At 43.3% G+C, this 20,154-nt stretch overlaps 1 protein-coding gene across 4 annotated transcripts in view; it reads right to left on the reverse strand.

Moving 5' to 3' along the window:
• Positions 1–12,240, reverse strand: part of KHDRBS1 (KH RNA binding domain containing, signal transduction associated 1) — a 35,791-nt gene extending 23,551 nt beyond the window's left edge. For 2 of the 4 annotated variants that reach the window (XR_003433342.1, XM_027109321.1), the window contains exon 1: positions 11,564–12,240. Coding sequence is in view for 1 of the 4 variants with exons in the window: in XM_027109321.1 (XP_026965122.1) it covers positions 11,564–11,945 (382 nt within the window). In the remaining 3 variants the exon portion in view is untranslated. The remainder of the gene's footprint in view (positions 1–11,563) is intronic. The other 2 variants (XR_003433344.1, XR_003433343.1) reach the window with 1 other exon arrangement.
• Between the last annotated feature and the right edge of the window lie 7,914 nt (positions 12,241–20,154).

Consider the following 20,154-nt stretch of genomic DNA (forward strand, 5'->3'; position numbering starts at 1 on the left):
CTACCTCATGAGGTTACTATAAAGACAGAATAAAATAACATATGTAAACATGCTAATTAAAGCCCATTTCTTTCTTTGTTTTTTTTTTTCCTTTTGGCAGGTGGGATCTTAGTTCCCCGACCAGCAATCAAATCCGAGCCCCCTGCAGTGGAAGTGTGGAGTCTTAACCATGGGATCGCCAGGGAAGTCCCAAAAGCCCATTCCTCAGGAAGTGTTTTAATATATACTGAACACTATCTAGCCCAAATTCACTCAGTGTCCTAAAGGAAAAAATGCACCAAGATAATTTCAATTCATGGGTTAAGACAGTTTCATCAGCTAGAACCTTAGCAACCAAAAAGATTTTCTATCATTAGGGAACTTCATTCACCCATCCATCCATTCATTCAGTGACTGCAAGTGTTTGAGTGCTTCCTATGGAGAGGCACATGAAGGGACAGATACAGGTATGATCACTAACCACTATGGAAGACTTACTAAGAGCCAGGCACCTTGTCCTGTAAAGTATATGAGAAACAACAGAACAAGTCAAACATGGTCCCAATCTCCACTATGTTTATATACTAGAGTTCCCAGTCTATGAAGTCAGCAATGAAGTATAGTTAAATGCTACAACAGGAGTACTAACAGAGATGGGGGCCGAGTATGGAGGCAATGAAGAGCAGCAACTAAAAGGTTATATACTATGGTCCACTGAGAACAACAACAACCAAAAAAATTATACTCCCTAAAATTAGTGGAACATTCTAACTAACACAGAATGTTCTCCTTATATAACATTTCCAGTGTTTCTTCTATAATTTTAAGGCAAGTGTTCTCAAACTTCATTGAATCACCTGGAGGGTTTGTAAAACTAGACTGCTGGGCTCCAATCCCAGTCTGGGATTGTGTTAGGAGTTTGCATTTGTAACAAGTTAGCAGGTGATGCTGATATTGCTGCTCTAGGGATCACACTTTGAAAACTACCAGTTCTGTATAAAGACATACGACTTCAAACACATACTGCAAATCTAAACCTTTAACAATTAAAAAAAAATAACTGTTTAGACTAAGTCCAGCTGTAAAGTACACGGATGAAGGAAAGTTACTGACACTGACAGACTACAGAGTTCAGAATTTCAAACTGAAGGCTTCTGTTTATTAAAAAGCCTAATTTCAGATGTTACACTCTTATAAGAACGGTAAATGACAGTGCTCTTTGCACTCCTATTTTTCATTGCTTGGAATAGAAAACAAATTTAACCTTACAATCAACAGACTAAATGCTTCTTCATTCAACACCTATTTGTTTACTGTTTCACTGGTAGTGTATCCTGACCCCACCCCTTCCCACTTACTGCTAATATTAACTTTTTGTAGTCTCTAGTTTTGAGCCTACCACCTCTGAACACACCTCTTGAGTTTCTGGGCTGGGAAACTGGGCACTCAATCTTCCAAAGTCCACAGGAACAAAGATGCCACATTTCTAATCTGAAAACATCACTGAGGAGCTTCTAAATATGTGGAACAAATTACATGCTTCATTCATCTTAACTATGTCTCTCCGTGTGTCCTAATTGCTGCCATCTAGTTAGGCCCTTCAGCTGTACTTTATACCACTTTCCAGAAACTTTAATTGGTTAGAACAAGAAGATAAGACTCAAAGTCTGTTAATCTGTACTCCCATAGGAAGCAGGGATGCAAAAATTGAACCCAGTAGAAAGGTTTGTTTAATATCAATGTAATGTGCCCCGTGAATTTAAGACCTTTCTATAACATGGATCCTTCTGCTATATTTTGAACTAGGCAGATCTTTAATTAGGATCCCCTTGTCCACTTACCTCACAATTTAAAAAATAACGTTAAAGCATTTTCAGAGAATTCAGAGAACAATGATTTAAGTAAAACAGAACTGAAAAGATAAAACAATCAGGGGGTTAGCCTAGAAAGCAAAAGAAGCAGCAGCAACTTGAGCCTTCAAGAAGGGTGGTCTTCCATGTTTGGAAGGGGAAGGACCAAATATTTATTAAATGCCTACAATGTATCATACTCTATACACATATTACCTCATTTATCCTAAAAAGTAACTCAGTGAAGTAGCTGGTACTATCCCCATTTTATAACTGAGGAAACAAAATCAGAGAAGTTAAATCTCTAAGTCACAAAGCTGTTAAAGTAGTAAGAGAGTAAGGATTAAAACCCAGGCTTTCTCTAACTTCAAACCTCATGCTTTTATTATTGCCTTTCAGTGAGGAGTTGTGGGGGGCACTTTAAGCAAAAAAGAGCTGATTCTGTGAAGTTTTGGGAAGTACTGCTTATACCCCCAGACACTGTCATGCAGCTAAAGACAACAAGAGGGCTCTGCGTGTGCCTCAGATGTTCAGCTGCCTGATCTTTCTTTTCTTTTTCAATTCTTTTTTTTTTCTCCGTTTTTCTTTTTCAATTTCTCTTCTTGGCCTCACTTCTTGTGGAGGGCAAAGGAGCAGGCTGTAATGGGAAGAAAATAAAATCAAAGAGAAGCTTCCTAAAAATGCCTCACCCTCAGGCAAAAGTACTTTCTAGACAATCTTCTAAAATCGACTCCTTTACTTTTTTTTTTAATTTGTTTACTTTCGGCTGTGTTGGGTCTTCGTTTCTGTGCGAGGGCTTTCTCTGGTTGTGGCAAGTGGGGGCCACTCTTCATCGTGGTGCACAGGCCTCTCACTATCGCGGCCTCTCTTGTTGCGGAGCACAGGCTCCAGACGTGCAGGCTCAGTAGTTGTGGCTCACGGGCCTAGTTGCTCCGCGGCATGTGGGATCTTCCCAGACCAGGGCTCGAACCCGTGTCCCCTGCATTAGCAGGCAGATTCTCAACCACTGCGCCACCAGGGAAGCCCTGAAACTGACTCCTTTAAAAGATCTTTGCTTGGGCCTCTGGAGACCCTGGGTATCCCAAGAGTCAAAGAAAGAAACGCTAAGGTGTAAACAACACACAGAGAGGTGAACCATTTGCTTCAAAGTTAGATGCTGACAATAATCATATCTTACCGAGTGCCTTTTATGTGTCAGGAATTTTGTATTTATTGTTTCCCTTTGTCTTTATAACCAGGATTATCCCCACTTAACTAGTGAAGAAATCTTGTCCAAGATCACAAAATTAGTGACAGAGCAGCTATTTAAACCCAGGTTATTCCTTATGTCAGTCAGAGCAAATTCAACAAATCTCGTGGCTTTTCTTCTACTCTTTTACTATAACTTAATCTTTCCTTTTTTTGGTAGGTGTTATCACAACCAGACTGTTAGCTCCAAAGGATGAGAACTGTTTCTTAAATGTATGACTGAGAGGAAAGAACCTGAGTTTTGAAGCTAAACAGAACTGGGTTTGACTCCCAGCTCTGCTACATGCTTGCTGTGTGACCTTGGGCAAGTCATTAAACCTCATTTAGCCTTCCTTCTTACTTTTAAAAAGGATTTTTTTTAATGGATGAAAGATTTAAGGAACACAAAACTGTTAATACAAGAGAAGTTTGAAAAAAATTATATACAGATTTTATCAACTGGACTGGCTTAACTAAAAATGGCTACCATGTACATTCCATTAACTGAACATGTGATAAGGAGCAAGACAAGCAAGATTTTCTGACTAAGACATCCAGAGATAGTGCTTCTAGGAGGGCAAGATTCATAGGATATCTGCTCCAAAAGGTCAGGTGTCATGCCCTCCTCCAGACTATCAATGTATTTGGTTCATACATCTAACGACAGCACACCTTCCCCTGCTATGAACAATTTCTGGACCCTTGCCATTATTAAACTAACTGCAATTTATAGTACAGTGTCTACTAGACAACAGGCATCTATAAACATTTACCAAATTAAAGAAATGTACCATTAACACCCCCTAACTTCCCTTAACGACTCATATAACTTCATCATTCCCAAATTTATAGTTCTTTGCCCTGTATCTTTTCTGTTGGTAAATCCTTTTGGAATCACAAATCCAGTAAGTTCATTAATTTTGTATAAAACCACTCCATTTTTTTCATTTTTCAAATTATTTATTATTTAAAGCAAGAGCACCGAGTTATAGGTTCTTAATCTGGTTTGGGGTCATGAGCCCCTACAGACTAGCTCCCCAGAAAAAGATACCAACACAGTATTTCACACACAGTGTTGACTAAGGGTGGGTACTGGCTCAAAAAAAATCCCTCAAAGCCAGAGTTAAGAGCACTCTAAGGGGCTCAATTCCCACATTCCAGGATAGCGGCAAACTCTATTATGGCATATCGACCATAGTCTCACAAATCTCTTAGGGTACAACTTAAGAGTTTAAGCCTTTTTTTCTCTTAAAAACAAAACAAAACAACAAACCCCTTTATTTTGAGATAACTGTAGATTTATATGCAGTTGTCAGAAATATGAGATCTCGTATATCCTTCACCCACTATTCTCCATAAAATTTTGCATATCTATAATATCATAACCAGAAAATTCACATTAATACAATCTTACTGACTTTACTCAGATCTCACCAGTTTTGCATGTACTTATGTGTGTGTGTATGTTTGCTTAGTTCTATGCAATTTAATCATGTGACCACCACCACAGTCTCAGTACAGAACAGTTTCACCACAAAGATACCTCATGCTACCTTTTATAGCCACAGTCACCTCCTTTCCTCTCTCCCCAACACTGGCAACCACTAATGTTCTCCATCTCTATTATTTTATCTTTTCAAGAATGTTAAACTAATGGAATTGTACAGTGTGTAACCTTTTGAGATTGGGTTTTTCATTCAGCATAATTCTCTTGAGGGAATTCCCTGGAGGTCCAGTGGTTAGGACCTGGCACTTTCACTGCCAGGGCCAGGGTTCAAGCCCTGGTCAGGGAACTAAGATCCTGAAAGCCGTGCGGCCTGACCAAAAAAAAATCTCTTGAGATCCATCCAAGTTGTTGCATTTATCAATAGTTCATTTCTTTTTCTTGTTGAGTAGTATTCCATGGTATAGATGTACCACAGCTAAACTATTCATCAATTGGAGACATATGGGTTATTTCCAGTTTTTTGGCTATTATGAATAAAGCTGCTATGAACATTCACGTACAGGTTTCATATGAACATAAGTTTTAATTTTTCTGGGATAAATGCCCAAGAGTACAACTGCTGAGTCGTATGGTAAACACATGTTTAGTTTTGTTAAAAACTGCTCTATCACAGACCTATGCATGCTAACGATATTTTACTTCATTTTGCTAGTATTATGTTCCATAAAAACAGTATTGTAGGGCTTCCCTGGTGGCACAGTGGTTAAGAATCCGCCTGCCAATGCAGGGGACATGGGTTCAAGCCCTGGTCCAGGAAGATCCCACATGCCATGGAGCAACTAAGCCCGTGTGCCACAACTACTGAGCCTGCGCTGTAGAGCCCATGTGCCACAACTACTGAGCCTGCGTGCCTAGAGTCCATGCTCTGCAACAAGAGAAGCCACCACAATGAGAAGCCTGTGCACTGCAATTAAGAGGGGCCCCCACTCGCCTCAACTAGAGAAAGCCCACGTGCAGCCACAAAGACCCAACACAGACAAAAATAAATAAACTAAAATAAAAAAAAATAAAAAAATAAACAGTATTGTACCATAGGTATGTAGCCTTATGGGATTGACTTTTTCACCTAACATTAGATTTCCAAGATTTCTCCATCTGGTGGCATTCAGCTATAGTTTTCATTTTCACTGCTGTATTAAGTATTTTATTTTGAGAATCTCACAGTATCCAATCAATGGTGAAACAAAGTGCACTATTTTATGAGTGAGACATTCACGGGCAAAAGTTTCTTTGAGTATATTCCTAGGAATAACCTTGCTCAATTTAAAGAATTTGAATGTTCAGCTTTCAAAGGAAATGCCAAACTGTTATCCAAAGTGGTTGTACCAATTCACACTTCTACCAGCACTGTTCCTTCTAATCCACATCCCCTCAAGCACTAAGTCTTGTTTGACTTCATTTCTGTCAATGTAGCAGGTTTTCATTATTTTCCTGTCTCCAAAATTTTTTTTTCCATTTATCTTCATTTACTTTTAGCTACTTAAAAATTTTATTGAAGTATAGTACATTTACAAAGTTGTGTTTAATTTCTGCTGTATAGCAAAGTGACTCAGTTATACACATATATATTCTTTTTCATATTCTTTTCCATTATGGCTTATCACAGGATATTGAATATAGTTCCCAGTGCTATACAGTACAACCCCTTGTTGTCTCTCTCTTTTAGCTACTTTATATTCAATATGTCAAGTTGAAAAAAATAAATCCAGTTTGGAATTAGTTTGAAAAATGCAAAAAACCAACATGTTAATTTAAAAGTTGTCATCTTTATAAGACTAGTTCCTCCTCCCACCAGGACATGGCATATTTCTTTTTATTCACATCTTCGCTTACCACTTTCAATAAAATTTTAAGTCGACAATATGTGATCACAATATTCCTCATCTGTAATATAGAGATAAAAATTCTTCCTGCGTCATAGAATGGCCATGAAGATGGAATTAATGAGTACCACAGGTCATGGCACATGTTATATGCTCTACAAAGGTTACAGATTGTTATTGTTTGTTATGAATATTCACATACATTTTGAATTGATTTTTATTGCCTATCCCAAAGTTTTTGCTATTCTAAAAAATGAGATCATTTTGTCAATTCTTTTCTAATTGGCTACTGCTTCTATATCAGAAAGCTACTGATTTATACATCTTTACCTTGTAATCAGCCACATCACTCACCATTTTCCTAGGTAAACCACCATGAAGTTGTTGCAAATAATGATAAATTCTGCCTCTTTCTTTCCTAATATTTATACTTATACCTACACAGTCATCCCTTGGTGTCCCAGGACCAAACTCCCATACCAAGATCCAAGGATGTTCAAGTCCCTTATATAAAATGACATAGTACTTGCATATAACCTACGCACATCCTCTTGTATACTTTAAATCATCTCTAGATTACTTATAATGTCTAATACAATGTAAATGCTATGTAAATAGTTGTAAATACAATGTAAACCAGCGCAAAGCCGATTCAAGTTTTGCTTTTAGGAAACTGTGGAATCCCTCCCACCCCCGAGTATTTCTGATTCATTGTTGGTTGAATCCACATATATGGAGAACCCGTGGATATGAAGAGCCATACTTGGTCTATAGTTCCTTTGCAATTCCACTTTCTGGTTTTAATAGGTCTTGCTAGCTCTGTAGAATGAAATGGGGACATCTAGGTGTATTTCCATAGTATACTGTAAATAAAATAAAGAAATATACTATTTTGAAATTTCAATAGATTTTTGTCTGGAAATATTCTGCACTGAGGGGTTTTTTTTTGGCTGCTCCACTGCGTGCGGGATCTTAGCCTTGACCAGGGATCGAACCCATGCCCCTTGCAGTGGAAACATGGAGTCTTAACCACTGGACTGCCAGGGAAGTCCCTGCACTGAATGCTTTTGGAAGATGAATTTCTGCATATCTTTTCAAGATCATCTGGGGATTGTTAATCTACTGAAAATGTTTACTTATTCCTGAGTCATTTACACTAACTTGTATTTTCCTAGTTATAAAAAGTAGAAAAAGAACACTGATATACATAAAAACATCTTATGTTTATTATGTAAATATTTAACACAAATAATATGATAAATTATTTTTGTTTCAGAAAACAAGCATGGGTACCCTGAGAGTCTTTGTATGTCTGCAAACGCATTTAATTGTCATCGTGGTTGAATATCAATTTGGCTAATACAGAAATCTATATTCAAAATCGAAATCCCTCAGAATTGCGTTATTTTTCCATCATGCAACGAGGATGAATATTCATTTATCAAATATTTAGTAAGAGGCCACTCTGTGCAGCACTCTTAAAGGAACAGAAGATACAGCCAGAACAAAGCAGACAAAAGATCCCTGCCCTGGTAGAGCTGACATTCTAGTCATAAAGCAGCAGCAGCCAACAAGCAAACACATTAACTACAACGTATGGTGCATCAGATGCTAAGTGAAAAATAATATAAAGCTGGGAAAAGGTACAGGAAGGGCTATGTGGCTGGTAAAGAAGAGTGGTCTGGGTCTTGTAGCACCTCTTGGGAAACAGGCAGAGTTGCCTGGAGGAGTCACAGTCCTCAGTGCTAGGCTCTGCTCTCCTAGCAGAGGGTTTCCCCCTCCTTCTTTGTCTTGCCCTGTGATCTTCACTGCCCTGTTGGCTAGGACTTTGATGTGTTCAGAAAATCTGATGAAACAGATTTTCTTTTAATATTTTAGCACAAAATTTATTTTTATTTTTTTGAGTACAATTTGTTGCAGGTACTATAGTGAGGGGTGGGGGGGGGTGGGCAAAGAGGGTTAGGTGTGAGGATCCAGACTCAGACTGACTTCAAATTCTCCATATGCTGCTTACTAATTTTGTTACCTTAGGCAAATGATTTAATCTGTTTGCCTTGGTTTCCTCATGTGTAGAAGTAAGAATAATAAGAGTAACTTCCTCATAGTATTGTTATGAAGACTAAACATTTGATGTAAAGTGCTCAGGCCAGTGTCCAGCATCCAGCATAGTGTTAGCTGTGTTTTTCTTACCTGTATCCTTATCAGAGCTTAAATACTACTATTCCGTCTTCTCAATCTCACTTTCTCACAATTGGTTGACTTTACTACGACCACTTTTCCAGATCATTCAAAAATATCTTAAAATAAATCAACTGTATTTCAATTAAAAAAAAAAAATCTTCAAAGCCAGGTCCAACATATATCAAGACTTATCCATGCTAAGAAATATTCACATATCCCAAGTTAGTTTTCTCAATGAGCCAGCATTACCTCAATCCCATTTCTCCAATTAAAATTCAATTTGGTTAAAGGAAAAAGACATCAAAAAAGCCCAAGTTTAGAAGATGTGGCACATATATACAATGGAATATTACTCAGTCATAAAAAGAAATGAAATTGAGTTATATGTAGTGAGGTGGATGGACCTAGAATCTGTCATACAGAATGAAATAGGTCAGAAAAACAAATATCGTATGCTAACACATATACATGGAATCTAAAAAAAAAATTGGTCCTGAAGAACCTAGGGGCAGGACAGGAATAAAGACGCAGACGTACACATAGACAGTGGACTTAAGGACACGGGGAGGGGGAAGGGTAAGCTAGGACAACATGAGAGGGCGGCATTGACATATATACACTACCAAATGTAAAACAGATAGCTAGTGGGAAGCAGCCGAATAGCACAGGGAGATCAGCTCGGTGCTTTGTGACCACCTAGAGGGGTGGGATAGGGAGGGTGGGAGGGAGACGCAAGAGGGAGGGGACATGGGGATATAGGTATATGTACAGCTGATTCACTTTGTTATACAGCAGCAACTAACACAACAATGTAAAGCAATTACACTCCAATAAAGATGTTAAATAATAAAATAAAAGGTGTTAAGAGTGGGGGGAAAAAAAGCACCCAAGTTTAAAAAATGTAAGAAGGGTGAAAATCGGAAGTAACTTTTAAGGATCAATAGTTTTTGATGGCTATCCTAAGAAACCTTCTTTTACTAAAAAGACGAGCACCATACTGGACACTTGATGTGCTCAGAAAGGCAAAAAAAGCTTGCATTTTCATACCTTACTCAGTACCACGAATTTACAACTAGGAGAAAACTGGTGACATGTTATTATCTAATGATTACAGGTCAAAGGGAACTGTGCTGGTGCTTTTTACACAACATTTAATCCTCACAACTCACCATCCCACTTTACAGATGAGGTTACTGAGGTTCAGAAAGTTTCCCGGGAGTAGGTGACTAGTCAAGAGTTAGAATTTCAAACCCAAGCCAACACCTTAAAGTTCTAAAGTTCGTTATTTTATTCTCATTTAATATGGACTGATTAAAGACAGGGGGAAATAAAAATAAGACCCAGTCAACCTATACCATTTAGTCGGACGTTCCTGAATCTGCATGTACTTGCTTTCAAACACCTGGTGTTTGCTATATGCAAGACAATATGAAAAATATAAAGATTTAAAAGCATTCCTTGGGGCTTCCCTGGTTGCGCGGTGGTTAAGAGTCTGGCTGCCGATGCAGGGGACACGGGTTCGTGCCCCGGTCCAGGAAGATCCCACATACCGCGGAGCGGCTGGGCCCATGAGCCATGGCCGCTGAGCCTGCGCGTCTGGAGCCTGTGCTCCGCAACGGGAGAGGCCACAACAGTGAGAGGCCCGCGTACCGCAAAACAAACAAACAAATAAACAGAAAGCATTCCTTGCCCTCAAAGAGCTTGCCAGAAGAACACAATGAACAGTAATGTTTCAAACAATCTGACTGTGTTATAGAACAGCAAAGCACAGAGTTGAAAATGTAAGCAGTTTATCTAAATGTTCTTATTCTTGACCACCTCAGGCTTTGTTTACTGTGTTTAAAAGTAAAGACCTCTAACCAACGGTGGGAGACAGAGAACAAAGGGAGGGAAATGATATTTTCATAACGGACGTGTCCATTATATCAACCCTGCCAAAGAGTCCAACTACTCATTCAGTGTTGGAATGCTGTGAATTTTTATTTGCTTAATAAAATTTAGGTATCATAAGATACACTTATTAAAACGTTTTAACTAGAAGGGAGAGCAAAACAGACGGCTTTAGGGAGAAATCAAGGCGACTAGGTGATGGCCAGTTTTGAGCAAAAAAGGAGCGCTAGTGTACACACAGAGAACAAAGACTACTATTCCTAATCTATTTCAGGACTGAAGCAAAAAAAGGGGGGGAGACCATGCAACTTCTTTCAATTTTTTCCCATCTTACTGGGAATGTCATGGAAACCATCCTGAATCTCCCTGTATCACCCCCTTTCACTGTCTCTAGGTTTGTTTTTCCCTTCTCCAATGACGAGCACGCGTTGTAAAATAAAGGGATCCAACCGTCTGGCTCTACAGCAATTGACCATCTTATCGGCCGAAGTCGGCAATCTGATTCGGAAAACCTCAAGCTCCGATTCCCACAGGTTGCTCCTGCCTCCGAGCAACTCAAGCTCCAGTTACCGCGAAGTCCGACCCGGCCCCGGCGGCCGCGGCGCGCTGGACAGGGCACCCCAGCCTCACCCCATCTCACCTCGGCCCTCCCTCCCTCCCTCCCGGCTCAGGCTGCCTTCACCTCCTTCACCCTCAGTTGAGGCGCCGACCGCCACCCGCGATCAAAAAGCTTCCCCTTTCGGGGAAGCGGGAGATGAAGGTTCATTTCTGGAAGAATCTGAGCACTCGGAGCGCGGGGCAGCTGCAAGAGGTGGGAGGGGGAAGGGTCGGCAAGGGGGCGGGGAGCGCGGCACTATCCATCAAAATCTTTGCGCTAAGAGATCGCCAAGTCCCCTTCGGGCCTCCACTGCAGCCTAGGAATTCTCCCTCGCACCCTGGACCGGAATGGGAGTTGTAGAATCTAGGGTCCCGAAGACGAGGACGAGATAAGGGGAGTCCACGACTGCCTGGGTCCCCAGGGGGCGGTAAGGGAGAGGAACAAAGCCGCTACCACCCATGACCCCGGGTGGCCGGGCGACCCACAGGGACCCCGGAGGCGCCCTTACCTGCCGTCAGCAACTGCATGGCGTGAGTGAAGGACGGGTCGAGCGAGTCCTTCTCGGCCATGAGTTCGGGCAGGTACTTGTTCTCCGGCTCCATCTTGACCGAGGCAGTGGCTGAGGGGGGCAGCAGCGGGGTCGGCGCTGGACCGCCCACAGTCGCGTCGGGACCCGTGGTCGAGGGCGGCAGCAGCGGCGGCGGCTGCGTGGCGGGCGAGGCCCGGGCGCCCCCCCGGGACCCCCCTCCGCCTCCCCGGGACCGGTGAGGCAGCGGCGGCTGCCGAGACGGCGCCTGACGCACCGAGGGGTGGGCACCTGAGGGGTCCATGGAGCCGCTGCGGCCTGAGGACCGACTCATGCGCGCGGCGGGGTCGTCCCGGCGCTGCATTGTGGAGAATATGCGATCGAGGGATCGAGGAAGCGACGCGGCAGCGGTAGAGGCCCGACCGACGGTTGGCGAAGGTGGGAGAGCGGGAGCGACGGCGACCGAAGCCGACCCGAGCGACCCAGCGAAAGAGAGCACCGGAAATGAGGCGGCGCGCGTGCGCAGCCAGTACCGGCACCGCCCTTGGGTTTCTCCGCGGAGAACAAAGTCCCTGGTCGGGCCACGGCGCCTGCGCACCGCCGCGGAGCCCGAAGAAGTCGCCTCCCCGCTCCCCTTTTTCCTCCGAGCCCGCCAGGCCGGAGCCTTGTGCGCGTGCGCGGGTGTCCGCGGGCTCCGTTAGTTTCTTTCCCTCGTGACTCGGCGCTAGAGGGACACGTGTCTCCTCCCACTTATGGCCGAGAGCGCGGAGGGGGCGGGGGCTGTGGAATGTCTTTGTCTGCGCGCGGGCCCGCGGCTTGTGGGGCGGGAGACCTGATGCTCGCGGGGCCACGCCTCCTCCAACGGCTGAGCTGTGGAACTCAATGGGGTGGGGGAGGGGAGAGGGGTCCCTGAAGTATGGAAATGAAAGAAGACCCGCCTGGGGGACGCGGGAGAGGAAGGAGAGAGAATTGGGGCTGTTTGGGCAGAAAGAGAGGAGGGAGAGATTAGCGTGGAGAAGGGAAGACTAAAGGAGAGTCTGACTCAGAGTTGAGGGGTGGAGAAGGGAAGCTTAGAGGGGGACATTGAGGAAGGACGGGTCAATGGAAAGGCTGAAGGCTATTGGAGGAGTTAAACTGAGAGGGAGGGTTCAGATCGGAGACCTGATATCTAGCCAGGAAAAGGGCCCCAGACCAAAGCAGGGAATCCAAGGAGTACGTATCCCATGGTTTCCAATATAGTAGATTCTTAAACGTTAGCCGTTGTTGATCAGAGGAGTCGTCTTAAAGGGCGAAGCATTTTAGCTCTCTACACATAGTACTGCTTTCTGCAGACGTGTTTCTTCCACAAAAACATGGGGTAGAGGCCAGCTGCGTAATCATTAGGGTGGCGCCTTCTACGGATGTGAGTGCTAATCCTCCTGCCCTTCACGATGAATAAATCATTCCACACTTGCTCAAAGAGACAGACCCTTACCGCTGCTCTCAAGGCCAAGGTATTATAGTGGACAGTCTCCCACAGCGTTCTCCTCATCCTGGGGTGCTATATGCAAATGAAAGCTAGGTCTTTACTTTCCCATAAACTCTCAAACACCTGGTACCTTCTCTAACCCTTTCCTTCCCTCCACAGATTTTTGCTTCCCTCATTGAAAGCACTCGCTCCCATCCCTTCTCCTGGATCAGTTCCCCTAATAAGCCCACACTTTTCAAAAGCATTTCTGGAAATTGTCTTCTTGGTGCCTGGGAACTGCTGATATTTAGATCTGAAACTTAGAAGCCTTCAGCTAGGGAACATTAGGGGCTGGCTACCTTCTTGGGGGTAGGGAGACAAATCACCAGCAGAAATGAGAACAAAACACAAATCCCTCCGTAAATTATCACATATATGTTATACATATTTATCTCCAGTGTCTAGGGCAGTACTTTACTTTGAGGTCACATAGGTAGTTTATAGTCAAGTAGGAGGGGGAAAAAAAGAATGGTTTTGAATAATTGTAATGAGAATGTAAAGTGACAGGTGTCCAAAGATAAATTAGGTGGGATTGGAGTTCAAAGTGGAAGATAGATTTCGGCCAGGAGAGAATGAGTTCCAGGCAAAGGGAAGTGTGAATAAATGAGCAGAGATGAGAATGTCACAAATAGTTTAAGAACTGGGAGTAATCCAATTGTGGACTGTGAAGAAATAGGTGAGTTGAGAGAGCAAATGCCTGGAGGAGGGGAAAGGGGATGAGGAGGGTTTATAGCTCCCTTGCAACACATTTCTGCTGCTGTCCTTGAAACTCCTGCTTGGGTGGTGGTGTTACGAATGGCTGAAGTGTCCTTGCTCTGTAATGAGATGCCTAGATGTAGGTACCTTGAGCTGAGGCTAATAAAACTTTGATAAAGAAGTGTCTGAAAAGGCATTGGGTAGTGGTATCTGTGGGTTTCTAGACTAGACTCAACATTCTTTCCAGGAGGCTGCCAAACCTTTACGTACTTTGTCTAAAGGTGGGGTTGAGGCGAAGTTTGAGCTCTTCTTCCTAGTGAGACACACAAAAGGTAATCTCTGAGGTGATGGGTTGTGAGGCTGCAGTGTAGTTACCAAGTAGGTGAAGCAACAGCCTTCTGTTTGGGGGAGGGGGGCCTTCCCTGGAGTCAGGGGAGAGTAATTCCTGTCCTGAAAGCCTAGAGGTCTGGATTTCATTTTGTGTTGACCATGATATACTGCCTCAGGTTCACCTGAAGGTATTAACAGCATGGCCTTGTGAAAAAACTGATTTTGGGGTGAGGCAGACAAATTCATAAGCCAGCGACGCCTTGTCCTCACTGTGTGTCATTAGGAGAACTACAGCCTGTCTGAGCCTTCGTTCCCTCCTATATAAAGTGGAGATAATGACATCTACCTTGCAGAATTGTTGTGAACATTAACAAATATCAGTGTAAACCTCCTGGACTTATAAGCAGAATAATAATAATTATTATTCCACTTAGTGCCTAATGAAGATTTTTGGGTGTTTCATGTTAGCTGTGGATCTGAAAGGCCTGTTCTCTAATCTGTCTCGTTTTCACTGACTATAGCTAGACTTTGTTTGGGGGTGGGGGAGGGAGAAGTTCCTTCTACCCTATTTTCTCCCTTAATTGAGTTACTGTGGTGTAGGATGCAGGAGCAATTGAGAGCATTGTGATTCAGATGGAGTTAGGTCCAAATCGGGCTCTTCCTCTTACCTGCTGGATAATTGAGCACATTACTCAAACTTGCTCAGCCTCTGCTTTCTCCTGCTTGATAAAAAAGGGGTCATAACAATCCTACCTTTGGGCTGATAGAATTAAAAGTGATAATATTTGTAAAGCACTCAGCACAGGAGCTGACAGTTAGTAGGTGCTTGATAAGTGATAGCGGCCATTGTTATTACTACACACTTTATTGAGTACCTTATTGCATACTTTCACTTTCATGTGAGTCCCTAACTGAGGGGCTGGAGGATTTTTCTTTTTTTTTGCCTGTAGCTGATTGACCCGTGCTTGACCCACCAATGGAGGATCTGTAGCCCCGTCCGCCTCCCCTGCTTCACAGACGGTTTCCAAGAGAAGAAGGGCTCCAGCCCTGGGCAGTTTCTCTTCTCGGAAGGAAGTGCCAAATATGTGGAGGGTGTGGAAGGAGAAAGCAAGACTGAGAATATTTAATTTTTTTCCTCAGATTTTTTTATTATAAAAATGTATGCTCTGAGTATTTGGCATCTCTGTGCTTCATTTCTTCTTCTATAAAATAGGGCTAAACTACTACCTGGGAATCCCCTGGTGGTCCAGTGGTTAGGACTCTGCACTTCCACTGCAGGGTGCACGGATTCGATCCCTGGTCGGGGAACTAAGATCTCGCATGCCGCATGTTGCGGCCAGAAACAGAAAATAAACAAACAAAAAACTACTACCTACTTCATAGGACTCTTATGAGGGCTTAAAGAGTGCATTTATATAAAGTAATTAGAGTAATGCCCAGCAGACTATAAATATCAAATATTACATTTTATTATAAAAGATACATGCTTCTAGTTTTAAGAAAAATCTAACTATAAAAAAGGCATAAAGTGAAAAGTAAAATTCCCCTTAAATCCTGACCCATTCACTTGACTGTCCTTCTCTAAAGACACTATTCAGTGTTTGCTTGTGTAGCCTTCCAGACATTTTTGTTGCATCTATTGTATATGTAAGTCTATCTTTTTTGTGTGTGTGTGTGGTATGCGGGCCTCTCACTGCGTTCTAGAGACCGTGCTCCGCAACAAGAGAAGCCACTGCAATGAGAAGCCCGCGCACGGAAACGAAGAGTAGCCCCTGCTCACTGCAACTAGAGAAAGCCCCCGCGCAACAACGAAGACCCAACGCAGCCAAAAATAAATAAAAATTAAAACAATAAGTCAAATAGAGACATGGAAAATATATTTTTTAATTAATATATTTATGCGTTGGGTTCTTGGCGCGCGGGCTTCAGTAGTTGTGGCACGTGGGCTCAGTAGTTATGGCTCGCAGGCTCTAGAGCGCAGGCTCAGTAGTTGAGGTGCATGGGCTTAGTTGCTCCACGGCATGTGGGCTCTTCCCTGACCAGGGCTTGAACCTGTGTCCCCTGCATTGGCAGGGGGATCCTTAACCACTGCCCCACCAGAGAAGTCCCCTCTACTTCATTTTTCATGGTAGCATATTATTCCACCAAGTACTTCTCAATCCGTTCCCTTCTGATAGAAATATAGGTTGATTCCAGCTTTTCAGTATTGCAAATGATGCTGCAATGAGCCTCACCATCTTTGTGCATTAATATCAATATATCTATGGGATAAATTCCTAGAAATGACACAGAAAGACTGTGCCAAACAGCAGGATAAGCAGCATCCTCTTCTTGTACCTCCTCAATCAATTCTGGGTACTCTCTTCCCATAGTTTTATTTTTTTTTAACCTGATTTTATTTTATTTTTTCATGGAAAGGCATTTTATTTTAAATACAGCAGTGTGTGCATGTCAATCCCAAGCTCCCAGTCTATCCCTCCCCCACCCCGGTAACTGGTAACCGTAAGTTTGTTCTCTAAGTCTGTGAGTCTGTTTCTGTTTTGTAAATACGTTCATTTGTATCATTCCATTGTGTACGTGTACCACATCTTCTTTATTCCCTGCCCATAGTTTTAGTTTTTGCCAATGTGGTAGATGAAAATGGCATGAGGGTCAACACTGAGTAAGAGAGTTCATGCCCTCAAGGAGCTCACTGTAGAGTGAAGGGAACAAATATATAAATCAAGAGTTAGTAGTGTGAAAAGTGTTATCACAGAGGACTGTACAAAGAGCTGAAGGAATGCACCGGAAGGAGTGACTGGTCAACTGCCAACGTAAATGAGGAAAGTTGGATTTGGGGGGAAGATGCCAGGTGGAGTGGGGGCAGGGCATTTAAGTGTTGGCACTTCAGCAGAGCTTGGTCCCGTGACTGTTCTCCCTCCTCCATGATCTGGAATGTAGATCTCTAACCCAAACTTCTGAGTTCCAAATCCAGGTAGCCAATTGCAGCCCTGTTACATCCCCATTTCAATTTCTCAGAGAGCCATCAAACTCAACATGTCCCCAGTAGAACTCAAACTTCTGCCATGAGCAGTGCTGCTTCAGGGCTCAGATGATTTGAGAAATTAAATCCTTCAGTAAGACCCAGTCCTGCTCCAGCACCTCAGAGCATCAGGGCCAGCAACACTTAAGGAGGCATCCACTTTCAGGGCCATCTCCTTTCTTGCCTCACTCTAGTCCAGGGGTGTTCTTAGCGTTCCCACAGAAGGCACACTTGGTAGGGGCAGTGGGCAGGGACAAAGGGGGTCAGAGCAGGGCTGATGTGCCCAATGACTTGACCCCACTGCTTAGTCACACAGTCATGTGTGAAAAGTCCCTAGAAATGTCCCAGAAATACTTGAAGGGAACTTTGCAGGGGCAACAACGGGAACTTGGGATGATTAGTGCTCATGTAGCTTTGTTTGAGTCCACAGGGTTATGAGGCCTGCGAGATATCTGGATTATAATAACTTTTTTTCTGCCTGACCTGCCATCCAGAGCAGCTTGTGTGCCGGAACCACTTCTGTCTTTATATAGACAGAGGTTGGCACAAAGCAGGCCTTTGATAAATGTGTGTTGACCAAGTAAATACCTGCTAAATAATTAAACTTTCATTCTCCTCGTTGCCTTCACCTAACCTGCTTCTCCTCCACTGTTCCCTGTTTTAGGGAACAACACCCCCAACTTACCACACAGCCAGAAATCTGGGAGTCGTCCTTAACCTCCTTCTGCTGCCTCACCGCTCTATGCCTACCATACACAATCCATGCCTGAATCCTATTGTTGTTTACTTCATAAATGGTGCCCGTCGGTGTTTCTCTGTCTCCACTACCTGTGCCTCCATCTGAGGTTTCATAGTGCCTCACCTGAACTTCTGTAACCTCTGAACTGGTCCCCAACTACTTCTCCTGCTCCTGCCCCTCTTCTCTACTCTCCACCCAGAAGCCAGCATAATGTTTTCAAAGTGCAAATCTGATCATATTTGTGTGTGTGTGTCTCTCTCTCACACACACACATACCCTTAAACCTCTTCAGTGGCTTTATATTGCCCTTAGGATAAAAACCAAAACCTTTACAATGTCTGACCCAGCCCTGCCCGCATGGAGAGCTCTGCCTGGCTTTCCTGCCTCATCTCATGCCATTCTCCTCAGTTCCTTTGCTTGGCAACCCTGGCCTTTTTCAGTTCCTCAAACAAGCGAGACTCTTGCCTCCTCCGGACTGTCTGGTTTCTTCTCCAAAAACTCCAGTCACACCTCCCCTCCCCCCACTCCAGTCCCTCCCTGCTCCACCTCTTTTCCTTAGATACTGTAATTCCTACACATCCTTCAGACTTCTAAAAATGTCATTTCTTCAGGGAAGCCTTCCCAGATCCCCAGGGCAAGTCAGCTTAGCTCTCGTTGTTATATGTTCTCAGGGCTCATTCCTAACACTTACCACATTTGAAGTTTACTTCTTCATGTGATTATTTGAGTAACATCTACCTCTGCCACTTGAATGTAAGCCCCATGGGGGCAGGAACTTTGCCTGCGGTGCTAATGGTTATGTCCCCAGCAACCAGCACATATTGGATTGGCTGGATTGGCTGATCAACAAAGAGTTGTTGGCTCAGTGAATAGAAATAGGAACAGCACATGCAGAGACATGAAAGCATTACAAAGCTTGGCATGGCGCCCTGGAATGGCAAGTCACATGGTATGATCTAGACTGGGGGTGGAGGGAGGTGCATGGAAAATGGCAGGAGATTTTTCAGGCCCCAAAGGTAGTCCATGTCTTGATGTTCAAGTAAGGAGATAGAATGCCCAGAGGGAGCATCAAGATCACATGGTCAGAGATGTACAGCAGAGAAGGAAACCAGTGGCTCATAGCCCATATCTGGTCTGTGCATATGTTTTAATTGGCTTGCCTAATTAAAAAAAAATTGAAAGAGTTGCCAGTACTTATACATTGGGAGATTTCACATATTTTTTTTAATTCTGCATTTCTAGTTTTTCTCAAAACATCAGCTGTTCTAGAACACTGGGTTTGTACTCCTGCAAACAATAATTAGCTTCCACCTTTAGAATGCACTGCCTCTAACTTCCCAGGCATTTTTTTTTCTACCAGCCTGACTCTCTAAGCATTTGAGTTAGTGACCCAGCTCTAGAGGGATCATTCTGGTGGGCAGAGTGGAAGAAGAGACTGGAGAGGGTTGAGCGGGGTGTGGGGGGCGGGGGGAAGGGCAATGGCAGCGGGAGGAACTCAGAGAACAAAGGGAGTTCATATTCAACTTGGAGACACCTAGGCCCAAGGGACCCTACATCTGGACTCAGTCAGCTGAGCTCAGGCTTGGGGTGGGGGAGGGGAATAATCTTCAGATCCTAGGGCCCTTCTTCCACCATCAGAATCTTTGTTTGGACCAAAGAGAAGATAAAAACAAAACAGGAAATCCACTGTGATCCTGGCTGGTCTGAGAGTAAATGAATGGAAACTTTAGAGGTTTAGCAAGATAAAAGCTACCTTCTTCTGGGCCCGCCCTTGTCCTCTCCATGTCTCAGAGATACATAAGATACATAAGATACATAAGACCATGGTCCTTAGTACAGAGGAAATTGACAGTCTTGTTGTGGAGGAAGACATTTAAATAACTAAATAGTGCTATATAATAGAATAGAAAGCATTCATTCATTCCACAAATATATTTTGAGCCCCTACCATGTGCCAGATACTGTGTTAGGTGCTGGGAGTATAGTCATGAAGAAAACAGGCACCGCCTCTGCCCTCATACAGTTTACACCTAGGTGGTTTGGGAGATCAGTGGATGATGGAATTAATTCTGAAGGATGGGAGCTCTGGAAGGGAAGCATTTGGGCTGGGCCTGGAAGGAATAATAAAATTTTGCTAGGACTTGGGTTGGAGCATAGAAAGTCCATTCTAGTCAGAAGGAGGAACAGGAAGAACTGGTGAGAATGCATGAGATGTGTGAGGAATAGAGAAGTGTTGGGTTGGAATGATTTTTATAGAAGAGAAGAAAGCAAACTGTTTA

Source organism: Aethalodelphis obliquidens, unplaced genomic scaffold, assembly GCF_003676395.1.
Source record: "Aethalodelphis obliquidens isolate GAN/ISIS:26980383/991018 unplaced genomic scaffold, ASM367639v1 scaffold9, whole genome shotgun sequence".
NCBI classification, from domain to species: Eukaryota; Metazoa; Chordata; class Mammalia; order Artiodactyla; family Delphinidae; genus Aethalodelphis; species Aethalodelphis obliquidens.